Source organism: Rhododendron vialii, chromosome 2a (assembly GCF_030253575.1).
Source record: "Rhododendron vialii isolate Sample 1 chromosome 2a, ASM3025357v1".
Lineage (NCBI taxonomy): Eukaryota > Viridiplantae > Streptophyta > Magnoliopsida > Ericales > Ericaceae > Rhododendron > Rhododendron vialii.
Genome location: NC_080558.1, coordinates 18,545,401 through 18,562,789, shown reverse-complemented (window position 1 = coordinate 18,562,789; position 17,389 = coordinate 18,545,401). Strand labels below are relative to the sequence as shown.

The window sequence follows — 17,389 nt, the reverse complement described above, 5'->3', positions numbered from 1 at the left end:
TGGAAAAACCCAAATGTGGACTAAAATTTGTTCATGGACTGGTCTTTATCCATGGTTAGATGCATTCATTTGAGTCAAGAGCCGAAAAGTAGTTGGGCACTACTACTAGTAGTTGGTTCGAACACAACTTTATCAGAGAGTCCCTTTCACCAATGTGAACCCAATCCTATCTCCTTGTTCTGGCTCTTTCAATGTGAACACAACTTTGTGAAGAAAAAAAAAATTGTGTTGCTTCGTCCTCAAACAAAAGGGAAAAAAAAAATGAAAAAACTAAATGTGAATACAATAATTGCATGCAGTAATTGATCAAGTGAGAGCATAACAGTAAGTAATGGGTTTACCTTTTTTTCCAAACTTACAGGTTCAATTCTGCCTCGGCTCTAACATGTGAGCTTCCATATTGGTTACTAAAAATGGTTGGGGTCGTAATTCTTACATTTTGGGGGGATCTAAGGTAGCGTCCTGGGCCTTATACTCCGAGATGGGCTCTAGTTTGATTTTTAATGTTGACTAAAAATAATTAGAAAAATGACGGCTTAGGACGTATTTTGATAATTAATACCCGTCAATGACATACTGAGAACATTTGTTTATGGAGAAAATGTCTTTGACAGATATTAATTATCAAAACACGTCATTAACCGTCATTTTTCCATAATAATTAGAGTAATTGAAGATTTACCCGATCGATGAATTTAGGGCAAAAAATAGACAAGTAGAGCGTAACTTATGCAGCGTAAGTTGATTTGAACACTTCATTCTAATAAATAACAAAACATCACATGATAAAATAAAAACAAGACACATGAAGGTCAAGATGGTCAAACGAATTGACAAATACTCCATGTTTGGACTACTATAAGAAATGGAATAATCCTCGACCCGTAAATATAGCCAACACCGGGGCAGTTTTGCGAACCTTGGCCTATATATAGTATCTACGCATCATTTTCGTCTCTCTCATCTCTTCATTGCAATATCGCCAGTCACCCCCGCAGAAACAGAAATTAAACCAACAAATTAAGAGAGAGAGAGAGAGAGAGAGAGACAGAGATGAGGAGAGGGGAAGATATGATGACGAGCAACATGGGCGAGAATTTCAGGAGGAGCAGGTTGCCTTGTGGCCGTCCGATCCCCAGGCGAGGCCAGGTGAAGGTTGCGATCGTGTTGGGTCTGGCCCAATCATTCGCTTCTCTCTTCTCTTTCAGTTCTCGCCCCCACTGAATCGGTACAGAGGATCCACTTCCACCGTGTTGAACTGCGCCCGACCCCCGATCTCCCCGTGTTTTTGTAGAGAGAGAGAGAGAGAGAGATGAGTTCGATTTTGAGAGGGTAAGAGAGAGTAAAACAGTGTGTTTGATGTACCGTGAAAGTTTGCGTGGTAATATGATGCTCCTTTTTGGCATTTGTTTCTCTTCGGATTGCGATGACATATGTTGAAAGTTTTTTTTTGATCATTTTGTTTCTGATTTGTGGATTTATATTGCGGACGGAGATAAAGAAATGCTCCTCCATCCGGACACAGATGTAATTGAAATTATCCGATGCACGAGAGTGTCACATGAAAGCCGTGAGTTATAATTATATCTTATGTGGCTGTTAATACAACACAGATTCAGATAATACTGTGTTTGAAACCGTTCAATGCAGACATACAAACATGCATTGGATGGTCCAGATGAAAACAACTGTTTGTTTGAATCGGGTATTTTTAGCATACTGCACAAGTACTAGATTTCCAATTTATCTTTGTCATTTAAGTGATTTTTTTAAATTTCTATCTAATTCATTAAAAAAAAATTGACGAGAAAAGAAAATTTTAAAAGGAAACGAGTTCAAGCAAATCCGTGAAGCTTACCCAAAGAATTGATTGGGTGAGAGCATGACAATAGGTAAGAAACTTATCCTCTAAGAGTTGGTGGGGTGAGAGCATGATATCACTTAAAGAACTTACTTCCGAGCTCACACGAATTTTACTTTACGTTCAATAAAAGACCTCTTGGAATCATTAGAGGTTTGTCTAGTCGTTAATTCGGAATTCTTAAGTAATTGAGAAAATGACGGCCCAAGACGTATTTTGATAATTAATACTCATAAAAAACAAGCTAAGAACACGTCATTGGTCATCATTTTCCCTAAGTAATTGGAACCTAGAGAGAAACCAATCACCTTCCCCCTCCTCCTTCCCCCCTTTCTTTTCCCTCTTTCCCCTCTCTTTCTCTTACACAATCACCATCCCTCTCTCCTTCTCTTCTCGATTTACTCCCTGTTTTCATTATGGCGAGTTCCCGTCGGTCTTCATTGTTGTGTGTTGCTAATTTCGGGCCTAACGGCGTTGTGGGTCTCATTGGGTGGACAATCTGCTATGTTGATCTACTTTTTTCCTGCCGTCATTGTTGCGCTTCATGGACTCGACCCCTACCTCCTCTTCTTATCCCGCTATTTCTGACTTGCTTTCTTGTCCTTCGTCACGAGTTTTCATGGGAGGTGTGGCGGCGGTTTGGAGTGGGCGTGAGAGTCGGGGGAATCAGACGAGGGGGTTTTGGTTTGAGTACTAGTTATGTTTGGAGCTCTCGTCGGTTTCTCTCTTGGGGGTTATCGGATTTGGTCTAATAGCATAGCGGAGGTCCAACAGTGGCTACCGTTAGTGACGGTTTGGTTGTTGATGTTAGGGTTTCTTTTTCTGGTTGGGTTTGTCCCATTAGGTGTGGGTTTATCCCATTAGGTGTGAGCTTATCTCATTGGATTTTCTTGGTTGGTTTTTTGCCAATTGAGGATTGAGATCTCAGACTGAGCACAAAATTGTTTTTAGCTTAGTTTAGGAATATGATGCTGTTCTCTTTATTCCTGTTAGTCTTTGTAAAAATTTCAAACATTAATAAATAAAAAATTGCCATTCAACAAAAAAATCAAAATTCTTAAGTAGTCAGCATGCACGTAAACTAGTCTGAATGGCTAATGATAAAAAAAATATGGAGGTTGAGTTTACGCTATTTTTGGTGTTTAGTCCAATAAATTTCACTATCCAAGACAACTCATTAATTTCCTCTTAAAATTTTCACTATTTTTAATGGAAACAAGTGGCATTTTAGCATTAGTATGAAGACTAAAGATATAGCCCTTGCCTTGAAAACCGATAGAGTTCTGAACAAAGAACTATTGAGGGTTTGAATCCCTATCTCTCATTATTCTCGGTTTTTTTTTTGACAAAAGTGAAAGATACTGCACTGATAAAGCCTAACGTCACTTAAACAAAGAAATTCATTATAGATAACTTGGACAAAGCCAAACTAATCATCTAACTGATACAAAACGATAAAGAATGAGGTGATTGATGTCTTTCATCCCCAGCCTAGGCATGGCCTAACATACCTTCTGCTGAGTGAAAAATTCATATATCCTATAGCAATCTCAAAAAGAGATACATTGCTAGCCAAGAAAAAAAAAAAAACAAGAACTCAGACGATCAAATGAACTTCGACTAGAAATAAATACGCTAATGAATTTCTAGCAAACAACCAATAGATGCATATTAATCTTCTTAAGCCCGATTAGTAAACAAATCACCCAAAGGCGAACTTTATTACTCTCACAAGGAGAGACAAAACTTCTCCAGATCTTGCTCTAAATCCAGCCGTCCAAAAACCGCCTAACGGATCGTAACCCTCACTGCCTCTACCACTGCTGCCACAAGGGTTCCGGCAATAGATTACATGCGGACAAACAACTCCGGTGACAGCGAAGCCCGCCGAACAAATAGAGTCAGATCTGAGGAAGGAAAAAACGAAAAGAAAAAAAACTATAAGAAAGAGGGGGAAGAAAGAGAGGAGAGCGGATGGAAGAGGAGGAGCCTGGGGACCTCCCCCGACAGAAAAGCAAGGTGATTGTGGTTTCTCAAAATCGCATTAGAACTCTCAAAACCCTAGGAGGAGGCTACTGTTAAAAAACCTCATTTTTCTCGTTGAAGAGAGTTGTTTTTTTTGTTAGTTTTTACCGGACCGGTACTATTTTTATGATTTCGTTCTTAGAAATTAGTTAAAAAAAAAAAAAACAATTCTGATGAAAAGTAACCATTGCAAAAACATTTTACACTTGCGAAAGCGTTTTACAATTAAAAAATGCCGAGTAGGCGGGTTGAGGGGAAAAAAAACAAAGAGAATGGAACGCGTGAAGCCGTGAACTCGAGAAATTTTTCGGTGCCGGGTATGTATATTCACGTGGTATCCGTTCGGCATATTCGGACCGTCTAATATACTTTTAGACGGTTCAGATTGAAACCCTCTCTCTTCTCTTACCTCAACACTTTCTCTCTTCAAATCTGAGCAGTTCAAAAATGCAATAGATGGCTCGAATGTACCGAACGAACACCACGTAATACAGTGTCAAGATAGATTATTATTAGTTGGCCACTTGGGTGGGTTAGGAAGGACAGAGCCCACATGGTCCGTCATTATTGCCACTAGATGTTTTTCTATTACATGATTATACATTTTGGAACATTATGCTAAAGTAGAACAAATTAAAAGTAGCACGTGATTCTTATGTGGGCATTGCCACGATTTCATCATCCCCACTTTTCTGAAACTGATGAAACCTTACCAAATTTGCAATGGAATCATCATCGCTCTCAGTTCAAAAATAAAAAAATCATCTTGCTGAAATAACTTTTTTACGAAGGTTATTTAAGGAGACCTAATCTTGTGCGTCCAAAAGTGTTTTGGACGGTTCAGATTGAAAATCAATTTAGACCGATAAAAACATTTTTTAACGATCAAAATTAAAAACAAATCTCAACTATTAATTGTCGAAATGGACGGGTGAGATTGTACGAAATAACTTATTCACGGTTCCTCTGTGAATAAGTTTCTTCCTATCCCGTCAAATGTGGTGTATCTAAGCAGTTTTAGAGTAGGCTTCTAATATGTACATGTATATAATCACCTAACATTGCTCGGTGTAAGAAAAACGAAACTTTAGGGGTTCAGTTCTGTGCCGGCCCCTTCTTAGTTATAGCACAAATACTTGGTCTGGGCCTAAATGGCTAAAGATCTTTCTCTTTCAGCTTAGCTTTGTTTGTGCCTGCAAAAGTAAGAACCCATCAGAGGTAGTAGTCGGCGGAGGAATGGAATTTGGTCGAAAGGGCGATTTGGTCAGAGTACCCTTCCGACCAAATCCCAGCAAGAGAACAAGAGATTTCAATGGATGAAAAACTCTAGTGAGGTTTAAGTGTATGGAAAGTATAAAAACAGAGAGAGAGAGAGAGAGAGAGAGAGAGAGAGAGAGAGAGAGAGAGTTTATGCTCACAGAGTTCGGGTCAGACCCCATTTTACTTTTTTGGTATCGAGCTAACATCTATTCGGAAATTCTGGAGTACTTGTAGTGGATCATCTATTGGTGATGATGCTTTTTACTTCTTCGGATGACAATAAATGTCGTAATTTCGTAGTAGTGCATTTACATGCATGCTTTGTTATTTTGATTTGAATTAAGCTTGACTCCTTCGTTATTACTTCCTTCGTTCCTTTTTGTTTGTTTGAATTTAAACTTTTTAAGTAGACATGTAATGATTGCATTTATATTCAAATTAAATCCCATCATTTCATTTATTATTACCCCTATATTCTACTACTGTGCAACAATTTATTATTTACAAACAAGGGATATTTTTGAAAAATAAATTTCTACTTCTAGTTATAGAAAAGGACTAATAAAAAATCCCGAAATAAAATAATGAACTAGCAATTAGGAATGGAGGGAGTATTATTAGGTAAGATTTTAGGCATTTTGGGCTTGGCTTTAACGTTTGATCTAGACTTTTTAGGCCTTTGGATTGTTTGAGCTATATTGTTTTAATCTGGGCACTTAAGACCCTCAGGTGTTTATTAGGCTTTGTCCCTCTTGCTGTATTTTTCAACTTTCTTGGTTGGATATCCTTACCATTCCCCTAATAAAATGTTACTTTTTCCCATAAAATAGAAAAAAAAGGGAAACTAAGATTTCTAGTATCTTTAACATGAACATTAGAAGTGAAGTGAATGTTGGGAGCAAATATTTGTGACCGGAAAATGACCACAGACTATAAAGTAGGAGTACTAGTACGAGTATCTTGCTAGTGTGAATGCCTCTCGTTTTTTCCCTTTTGGTTTGGGTCCCAGTCCAAAGAAAGTGAGTGCGAATGCAGGAAGAGCCAAGACTGGTCACCACATAAAGATGAATGATGTTATTAGTATTTCCAAAACACAAGGGTAAATACAAGTGTTCACCTCCATAAATAGACAACCCCCCTCAGTTATCTCAACACAGCACAAACCCAACTCCCCACCAAACTCTGTTTTAGCACAACACAGCTCACCACCAAATAACACTCACTCACCACAACCACCACCATATAATCCGACAGAGATGGCAGATGGAAGGAGGGAGATGATCGGCGGCGGGGCGAATTCGATGGGGTCACGGAGGAGTAATTCGGACCGTCTGATCCCGAGGCGAGGACAGGTGAAGGCGGCTATTGTAGTGGGTGTGGCCAACTCTTTGGCTTCTCTTTTCTCTTCCAAGAACCTGGCTTCCTCTCAATTCAGCCGCTAGCTGAATCAAATTCCAGACACACAGAGTTTACAGATGTACATAGTGTAGTTTGCGTGAAATGAAAACTTTTTTTTGAAGTCTTTAATTTGCTTTGCAATTAATTTTGCTATGGATTAGTACTTTAGTAAAGATTTTTTTCAGATATCCAGATGAACTGAGCTCCCCTCGACTCAACAAAGCTCGACTTTTGTTTCCTTTTTGTTTTTTATCGGCAAAAATATTATTGATAACTCGATAAGGGTACATCGAGGAAAGCATTGAGGAAAGAACACCTACAATAAAGCTCAACTTTTGTTCCCTTGCTAGAGTCTACTCAGATTTTGCACGTATCAAATACCCCAGCTGAGATCAGATAAATAAAATAAAATAAAATAAAATACTAGGTGAGATAAGGAAAGTTTGAATAAGATTGACAAACAGAAATTGTGATTTGGATTTATTTTTAATGTTCGGGGGATTTGATTATAATTCAGCTAATATATGTTACTTCTATGTCTCAACTAATAGAGACGGCCGTAGAAGTGTAAATATTGGATGGTCTTACTGAGTACTACGGTCACGAAGGAGTAAGTTTAGCTCACCAAGCGGCTATGCAGACTTAAACCCAAATATTGAGGGAGAAATTCTGCATATTTACCTCTTAAACCAACCAGGTGGTCTCTTTGGTTAACACTTCCAAAGAGGAGTAGAGCCCCTGGGTAGTACATCCTGTGCTCCGCTCTGTAGTCGCGTTTATTTATTTATTTTGGTACTTCGGAATATGTGTAGTCGCGTGTTGACTTGTTATGCTTTGTGCATTGGCAAGTCAAGACTGGTTGGAACCGTTATTGGGTCATAGTGCGCAACGAGGACGTTGAACCGTTACTGGGTCATATAGTGCTCATCGAGGACGTTGCGTATTGACATAGGGAAGAATGTGAGAACCCAATCATGACCCTAGGTTATTACTTGGCCAAAATTTTTGTCACAACCACCGCGCGATGATAAGATTTCCTAGTTAGTTTGAAATCTGTAGAGGGTTGGATTCCCTCTTCCAATGTAACGTTCGTGCTCACTACTTGCGATGGACTTGTCAAATCGGAGCCAACAAGATTCACGTAGCATTCGTGCTCGCTACTTGCGATGACTTGCTGAAATCGAAGCCAACAAAGAATCTTGTTTTATCAAACCATAATCATCTTCCAAATGTTGAAGTTCTCAGGCTTCATCTTTTAGGTCAAATTCAAGTTGAGAAGTGAGGAGAACCTACTTACTATCTTCGAGCAAATAATGTGTGCAAATTGTTATTATACATTAGTTCACATGATAGGATGTTAGTATGTGACTAAGTCTGATAAGACGATGGTCGATGCTACTTTATCAGTCGAACCCACGACCTAATTCATCCTTGGAAACCAATCACAAGAAGAACCAATTTTATGCATATCCACTTCTCATTTGAGCAGAAAAAGAGGATTGATATAACCTAGCCAGTGTGCAAATGATAAGATGGACCAAAAACGACTTTCCTACCTGTCTTACACTACCATTTTGAGTTTACAAAAAACGTGAATAAATCTTAATGGTATGACAGTTAACCATTCGACAATTGCACAAAATAACTACTTTTTCACTTAATTCTAATTAACATGATTAGTTGAGGGGCGCGCGTAAGTTGGCATGGACACCCTGAACCGTTGAACCAAAAAAAAAACAAAGATAGCCACTACTACAATATACATCGCACAAATACCTGGGAAATGACTATTATCTCCTTTAATCCTATAATAACTACTAAAGGCATAAACTGCTCAAACATTGTGGAATAGGTTTATGGACTATTAAACTAGTTTTGAAGCTGAAGAAGAGCTGGTAACTGGTCCAACAAAAACGTTTGCAACACTCGAAAAATCTGAGACTAAATCTGATCGATTGATCATCAGATCCTCGAGTTATCTCTACCAAAGACTAGAGTGGTTGCCCAGTTCACGGCGACGTAAAACCGGTTCCTCCAGCTGACAACACGTGTCAAGTAAGCGGAGCGCCATATCAGCCAGCTTAGGAATCCTGCTAGGGAGACTCCCTTTGCATCCTGTTGAAATGAAGATGAAAAGTTATCAAATGGCTCTGAAGACTTTTGTGCAGTTTGGTATTGTTTTCTTTCTGATGTTTTTGTTGTTTTTCGTTGTTCCGTGAATAAAAACAATAGTAAAAGAATAAAATAACAGACACCGTTGCCATATTATTTCATTTTTGGAAGGAAACATTTTTTGCACTTTCCAGAATGAAACATCTTAAAAAGTGATACCTGTAAAATGGGGCCTGTCAAATAACTCTTTCGAGAACAGTTCATGAAAAAAGTTGCCAAATGAGGTTTTTCGTATTTGTACAAAGAAAAGCATCAAGAAATGGCTTTTGAGAGCGATACTGGTATGCATTTTTTCAAGACAGTACATCGCAACTAATTTTCTTACTCTGTTTTGGATGCAAAGTTTCTGCATAAATTCGTGTAGTGTCGTAAGAAAGTGTCAAGACGGAGGGAGCATTGCTCCCGGAGTAAGGAATTATTTCCTGCTTTGCACTCCCACTCCAAACTTCTTGTTGACATAAAGTGTTTGGAGTCCCAGTATATCACTCATGAGTACCCCATGTTATGTGAGAGGAGGGAGCATTGCTCTTCGAGTACCCAAAAGCTAACCGTGTAAAACATCTTAAATTACCTTGGTCTGGCGAAGATCAACCAGCGCCTTATAGCGGCCTACGGACGCCATGCTTCCGAGATGGTTGTAGACAAAAGGCTCTCCCAAAGAAACATCCTTTGCACTGAAAGCCTTTCCACCATTCTGCTTCCCAATTTTGTTAAACAACTCCACAAGGTACTTCCCTTCCCTTTCTGCAACCTGTTCCAGAATTACGGCCATGTGATAACTTTTGATGTTAGATCCTATCCGTAAATGTAAATGACTTGTTTTGAAGAATTTACTGTAGAAAAGTAGGCAGCTGAATTCTACCATGTGTTGGGTAAGCATAAGTGAAATGAAAAGGGAGAGGGAACAGAATGCAAAGTGGAATGGAATGAATTAGCTAATTCTCACTCCGTTGACTGGTTGTTCATGTTAGAGCTTGTCCCACAACAGTAAATAATCACCTCCAAAACTAGTATACAAGCCTAGGCGGCCTGTTCACTCATAACCAATTGGTTTTGAGTTGGATACTTTAATATGGTATCAGAGCTAGGCTTTTGGATAAGACCCTATGTCATTGGTGGTTGATTCTTCCTTTGTTTTTCGTTGATGGTTGATTGTTGTAATATGTATTAAATTGCTTGTTTACCTCGCAATGTGCAAGTCAGGGGTCGCACGTGTGGGAGAGTGAGCTTGTCCCATATCGGTTAATAATCACCTCCAAAACTAGTATACGAGCCTGGATGGCCTCTCCACTCATTTTTAATTGCTTTTAAGTTGGATGCTTTAACAGTTCACATAGAATGACGTCTGAATGGCATACCCATTCGTATCCCCACATCTTGTAATACTCATTAATGGCGCCCTCGGTATCACATCTTATTCTCTTATTTGCTTATATTGTGTCTCAATCTAGACACATAGAATGACATGAGAATTGGGATGACCATTGCTATGATAACTGAATAAATTTTATGAGTTAAAAAAACATGATGATGGAGGTAGAAACTGAAGAAGGGATTGTCATGGCATGGGTGGTGGTAATACAAGAACCGAGAATAAGACTAAGAGCTAGAATGGGCATTCCGTTTTTAAGCCCATTCGTACATGCCAAACGTTTTGTAAGTCCCTTCTTACACTTAACAGAATTAAGCAGCAGTACCACAAAAAGAGAAACAGAGAAGTAAATGCTCTATGAAGATACATATTATAGTGGTAGAAAAAACTGGAAAGAAGAAGGGGTATCTGACCTGTGCTAGAGCTGGAAGCACTTGCCTCTGTGTTTGTTCAACAAAACCTGCACAATCTCCAACTGCGAACACATCTTCAACCGAGGGAACGCGTAACCATTCATCAATGCCAATTCTATCACACCCAAGAAAAGAAAAATTAATTAACGGTACCCACATTAGAACTGCATAGAAACAGAAAAGGAATACATTAATTTGCGGGCCTATAATTTCAAAAAAATGGAATCATCAAGATGCTTTTAGTTGCAAAAAAGCATGAAAAAAGACGAAGGTTAACTTGGGAGAATTGCAGGTAAGTATACCTTCCACCAGGGGATTTGGGAAGGTTAAGTGATTTCACAAACTCAGAGGGGCCAACCCCAGTTGACCAGACCAAGAGGCCGTAAGGAACATCACTCCCATCACTAAGAACAAGCTTTCTGGGATGAACCTCTTTCACCACACCTTTCACGAGTCGAACACCACTCTGATACAAAGTTTCAAGGGAAAAATTAAGTGAAATATGTATGAAACATATTCTGTTACCAAGAGAAATCCGAATTACCTTGGTTAAGTGTTTTTGGGCATATTGGCGTAGGCTGACATCAAAAGATGACAAAATCTCATTTGCCTGGTCAAGGTAAAACATGGAACCAATGGTTAAGAAAGTAGTCATTCCGATTCACAATCTGGATTTCTTGGAAAAAATTCAAAAAAAGAGAGATGTATCAATAGATACAAATCTACAATACCTCAATGAGGGTGACACGGATGTAATTTTTCACATGAGTATATCGATCTTTGACATCTCTCATGATGAAATCACTCAATTCTCCACTGAACTCTACTCCTGTTGGGCCACCTCCAATAACAACACAATGTAACAGACGCTCCTTTTCTTCCTCCGTTATACCTGTAATATGAAGGCTTATTAGCAGTAATTCTTAGGATATATAGCTTGATGAATCAGGGACAAAGTAAGTCATTTTAGTCGCCAAAATACATATGCAAATGAAGGCCACAGGGTTCTCCGGATGGATGATCTCTGATAAGCTAGTAGCGATGGGCAAGTACGGCTAAACAAGGGAAGACTTCAGCTTACAGCCACATCATTTCAGATTTACATTTTTGTGTACCATGTTAAACAGAATGGGGTACCAAGTACTAACTCTGATGTCAAAAGCAGCTAGAGACTAGATAAAGCAACTACAACAGCATCTTCCCCCAAACTTAGAAAGCAGACAACTATGATTACTGTGATAACTGTTTTCATACATATTTTCCAAGGACGAGAACGAGTAAAACTAGATATGCAATCAGAAGGAACAAGATTAGGTAGCCCTTTCTACTAATAATTAGCTTTAAACCTTGTGTGTTGGATAGAGGATTAATCAATGCAAGAATAGGGAATAACTAGACCTCATAGTACAAACTTCCAATCATGTCTTGTCTTATCTTATTTGTGGCGTATACAGAACCATCCTGACCGTAAAAACGGATATTATTCTTTTTCATCAGCTGAATTGATTCATAACATTTTTTCATAACGGGTGGTTTCAAGACTTACCATAAGCAGGTAAATACTTGTGAGATATAGGGAAAAAATGAGAAGAATATCACAATAAATTGTCCACCCTCTCATTCAACTCCTCTTCTAATATGTCCTCCACATGGATGGCCTTTGGCATTATCATGTCATCCTAAAAACTTAGTATAACGAACTAACTACAGTTCAAGAAGTGACTAATGAGTAATGACAAAGATAGTTAGCAGTTCCAAAAATTTGAGTACATGTTGAAATTTGCAATGGAGCCATTATCAATCACCTGGATTTTCAGAGAGCATAAGGTTTAAGAGAAGCTTCTTCCTGATTTCCTGTGCATGATATACTTCTCGAAGGAAAAAAGCATGTTCCTTCACTCCCTTAATACCAAAGGTCAAAGGCTCAGCTCCAGCAGCAATGACAAGCTTGTCATATGCGACTTTGAATTGGTAAGGCTCCTGAGGAAGTCCATTACTGCCAGCTGTCTCACAGTACACCTGATTCAGTGAAGCCGCATTTGTAACTTTTTAGAGTAAGTGAAATCACAAAGCAAAATAGTTTAACCCTGTGTGTGTGTGTACATTTGTACATACTACTATATAAGCTAATTTGTGAACTGTATTCATATTCCACCAGTGGCAGCTCCAAGAACATTCGTCGTACACATAACAAAAATTGAACTCACTATAATGATATTACTGTTACAACAAAATGGATGTGAACATATTAAATTTTGCAATTGCCCTCACTCGAAATACACAATTTCAAACCATTGCACAAAAGATGAGGTCATCGATAGTTTCACAAACAAGATTAAGGATATATCTCGTGCTTCTCAATCACCAACAACTTCATAGCAGAGAGCGTCAATTCCACAATTTTCATAGCCAGGTGATAACCAACTTCAAATCAAGATCACCAAGAGGAACTGGATGGCCATAAAACAGTCATATGGTGGGCACAGCATTAAACACTACTCCTCCATCCCTTAATCTTATTCCAATAAACGATTTAAGGATGTCACAAAATGTTTGTCCTCGTTGCAAAAGTCAAGTAAAAAAGTGCGTGAACTTTCAAAGACAAACCCTTATAAATCAGTAATACTATTTTTAAAGGTGAGAATTTAAGCGCAATGTGGGGAATCAAAGCTAACTTTCTACAGAGGCATGTCCCCTTAGAAAGTTGAAACTCCCAAAAGTGTCCAACATTAAGGATGAAGGGAGTAATTGTTTAAGGACTTCATTTGATGTCAAATCGGTGCATGTAGTAGTGAAGGACGCTAAACATTTGCATTATGTTGTTTATGGAGGATAAAGTGTGTTTTGAACAAAAATTTCCCCTTAAATAGTTATCCACTTCAAATAGTTATCACTTGTGACTTCCCTCACCAGTTGTGCAGCCGCTACTGTATGCCAAGTGCCAACATAGAGTAGTATAATCTCATTCTAATTTAGGTTGGAAAATGCGGTGATCATAGATATGTAACAATATTCTACATTAGGAAAATAAAGCTGGAAGATGTGCTCACTTCATGTTTATCTGTGTCAACCCCCATGCAAGACGCCAAGTAAAAGAAGGAATTTGGGTCCTTTGAAAGTGCAGTCTGAATCTGACCAACCGGCTCGGCAACTGATCTAAACTCCAGGGTTCCAACAGCTGTTGAAGCAAGCAAAGGAGTGAACACCATATGATTCCTCGGAGAAATGCAAACCACGTCGTATATTTTGGTGTCAAGCCCTTTAAGGAATCGACATGCTGCCCACCCGGTGCCAAGGACCACAACCCTAGGCTTTTCACCCTGTTTAGTTGCTTCTAGTGTAGGATAATGTGGACTCTCATGCACTGGATCAGATTCCTCAACGATCCTCTCTGCCTGAGGAAAATGAGAGTGCGGAGATATCCTTATTCCCCTACTCCAGAAATTTATCTGACCTGTCTTCCTGATGTTTGAAAGCTGTGATGGATTGCCACTGACTAGAACATTTTCAACACAAGGTGAAGAACACTTTCGCGTCAATACACCCTCAAAGAAGACATCTTTCTCGTTTGCGGAATTGTTAATGGCACATCCCGATCGCCTAAAGCCAGTCCTTGCTAATCTTGCCAATGCCATATCAGAAGTCCTTAGAGCAGGCTGATACACTTGGGGCCTCTTCTCGGGAGAAAATTCAGCTCGTTTAACTTGGTTGAATTTGCCTGAAATTGCTATAAGTAAGTAAATCATATGGGAAAAAGTTGCATAAAGAACTTAATCAAGGTAACTTTATACGGAAAGAAATGTGGAGAGGTGAAAACAATAATGAGGAAAGTTTGGCATATAGGACGGTTTGCCAAATAGGCCAAATGGATGCCTGAAAAGCAAGTGACCTAACAAACAAAACGAACTTTAGCTCTACTCATCAGCTGTAGGTAGACAGTAGATCCAAAGAGAATACTCTCAGTAACATCCTAAATGGGTCTTGAAACCAAAACATGTTATTCTTCACCAAACTAGTAGCTGGCACATGCAATTGAAACCCAGCTGGACAAATTATGTAGGGAATTATGGTGATTATAAAGACTCTGATATTTTTGAATGGAAGGTCCAGACCGTATGCTTAGACTTAGTTTATGAACAATAAGTTTGGCTTCTGGTGCTTGTATCATGACAGTTCATCATGCAGACCACGAGGACGCTCCAAGATCTCACAGGAGAGAGTCGCCAAACAACCCAAGAAGGGTGCAAGTCTGTTGGATAATTGGATTATTTTCCATTTCTGACTCCCACATAAGTAGCCTCAAATTTCAATGAGCTTGTGCTAAATTACAAGAACCAAACTACTCGAGCTTGAACAGCTCAATCAAAACTCACTTTAGATTGGCTCCAACAGCTTTAACATGGCCTGTTAAGTCTTCGAGCCAAAGCTTGAATAATTTACTACTCTGGTTGCGCTACAAGATGGTACATAAACTAAAGCCATCCCTGCTTCTTGGCCTCCATAAACTTGCTAAAAGCTTGAAAAGTGCCCAATAAACATGATTTACCAGCACAGCAAAACGTTCGCGCTGTTTACTTGAGAGTTGAGACAGCCCTGATATATTCTCTATAACCAACAATTATTGCCATTAGCAAATAAAATAAAATTGAGGCAAGTAGCAATGAAAAAACTGAACATGGACCATTTTTATTCTCAGTAATCGAAAAGGGCAATTATTCAGAAGTCATATAAGTTATCTTGATGAATCAAAGTCAGCAATAACTTTTGTTTAGCATCTTTAAATTTCTTTAACGCTTTAAGACAAACAATTAGAGGTCTACAAATGATACTCACGGTGTTCCAAGTATTTACAGCAAGATGGAGAATTTAAAGACAGATCAAAGATGCTTCATGAAACTTTCCACCAATTTTTTTTTTTTTTGTTGCTTTTCTGAAAATTTGATTGTTACACACAAGCTCTAATATTCAAAAATATTTACCAGTTCACCACTCAAGTTTATTACATACAAATTAATTATTTGATAAAAGTGCCGAAAAAATTTCGATCTTCAAGCTAATACTTAGCCCAGATCCTCATCTTAAATGTGCATAAATATGAACGGAAAACTTTTACTGCGTACTGAATTTGTTCAAACACAGATAAATACACGGGACCCTTCAATTTCATAACTGATGCGAGCTTTTGTGATGAAAACCCAGATCAAGAAAAGACGAATCGAAATCTTGACAAAGAAAATCAGTGACAAAAGAGTAACTCAGAGAAAATATTACCATGAAAAAAAAAACTGGGTTTTTGAATAATCCTGCCATGTTTCGTATTTTTGCACCAAATATTTATCTATGAAATATGCAGAATAGGAACTAGAAATGCTGAAGAACTACGGTACTGTTCTGTGCGGTGGGGCCAAAAAGGTCGAGCAGAGCACATACCCTAGATTTTCAGGAGGCAGTTTTTTAAGACAGAGAGAGAGAGTATCTGATTTCTTCGCAGTAATGAATACTAGTAAATTCTGCTCGGTGTTTGTTTAATGAGAAAATGGTTTAGAAAAATGTGAAGGAATCAGAGGCGCCGACTTGCACCGCAAGAAACTGCAGAGCCCAAAACCCTTCTGTTTTACAGAGGTTTTAGCGAAGAGGCAATAAACAAAAAATATATTATTCACAAAGACATGAATGTGTTCATAGTAGTATATCTATATGGGGAAGAACCAACAAGTCGCCGTATATTCGCAGAACTTGCCGCCTTAATTAGCTGGCAGTCAATGGGAAATTGCAGCTGAGAGAAAGGAAACGAAATGAAAGAAAAAAGGAAAAAAGGACCAAATGGAAATGGAAGGGCAAGATGCGAAGTTTCCGAAAACCTGGGGAATGTTTGGGGATTTGACTAGCTAGGAGTCTCTTTCGGCAAGATGTGAAGTTTCCATCAAGTTTAGCCAACAAACGGACGATCAAAAAGGGAGTCGAATCAATTCATGGTCCGATCCATGAGGGGAAAATGAATATTGCTCCCTCGCTCCCAAATTTCACCCTTTTCACTATTCCGAACCTCTTCAACAATGCTTTATGACTGCCGTGGATCGGTTTTTGGGTGGATCGGATCGGATCGATTCGGTTTCCAATTTGATCCGTTTGCGGTGAATTGCTATTTTCTCCATCCGTCAACCGGAACCGATTTGATCCATTTGTTGTGAATTGTTGTTTTCTCCATCCGTCAACCGTCCGTGAGTGTTGTTTGGTCGGTTCGATTTGAATGCGATTTGCACGGATTTGAGTAGAGCTCCGAAACTTCATGTCCAATCAAGTCTGAACAAGTGCAAACAAGTCTAAACACTCATCTACCCTCAGAGAGATAGATCGTGTAGAGACCCGTAAATTCATTTTATAATTTTGTTATTTTATAAATGGAAAAGTGGTGGATTAATGAGAATATTAAAGTTGGGGGTCAAAATGTGAGAGGTTAAAAGCCATGGGTGTTCGTGTGATTAGTGCATGTGTGTGTGCCGTGTATACCAGGAGAAATCCTTTTCTTTTTTTTAATTTCATCTCATCACTCTCTCGTCTCTCGATCTCTCTCACTCTCTCACCCAATCACTCAAAACTCACAACAATCAAGCTTAACTCCATCGTCTACTAGTATATTCGAGCTTGTATCGCGTTGGACAAAGCTTGGTTCGGTGTATTGTTGCTTGATTTGGACTCCGGAAGCTAGGGTTTGCACAATCTCCTTGATTTCGGTTTGGATACTCGAGGTAGGAAATTCTACCTCTCTTTATATGTTATTTGGGTTCTCTTATGTCTTATTTGAGTATTTTCATGCTTTGTTTGAGCTGATATTGGTTGTTGTTTGGTCTGGATCAAAATCTGTTATCTGATGAAAAATCGCCAAAT

The 17,389-nt window shown here is 38.8% G+C and overlaps 1 protein-coding gene across 4 annotated transcripts; it reads right to left on the bottom strand.

Annotated features, from left to right (window-relative positions):
• Positions 1-6,303: 6,303 nt before the first annotated feature.
• Positions 6,304-16,556, bottom strand: LOC131311948 (internal alternative NAD(P)H-ubiquinone oxidoreductase A1, mitochondrial-like). 4 transcript variants are annotated; one of them, XM_058339613.1, is made up of 10 exons: positions 15,932-16,321; positions 15,048-15,106; positions 13,552-14,219; positions 12,307-12,520; positions 11,233-11,393; positions 11,046-11,111; positions 10,804-10,967; positions 10,502-10,616; positions 9,288-9,467; positions 6,304-8,659 (listed from the first exon to the last, which is right to left on the bottom strand). In XM_058339613.1, exons 3-10 carry the CDS (start codon positions 14,134-14,136, stop codon positions 8,507-8,509), a joined length of 1,638 nt encoding a protein of 545 aa, XP_058195596.1. In that variant the 5' UTR covers positions 14,137-14,219; positions 15,048-15,106; positions 15,932-16,321; the 3' UTR covers positions 6,304-8,506. The 4 variants fall into 4 exon arrangements, with proteins under 4 accessions (XP_058195596.1, XP_058195610.1, XP_058195618.1 ...); XM_058339627.1 differs by having other exon boundaries at positions 16,003-16,277; XM_058339635.1 differs by lacking the exons at positions 15,048-15,106; positions 15,932-16,321 and adding an exon at positions 16,363-16,556.
• Positions 16,557-17,389: the final 833 nt, after the last annotated feature.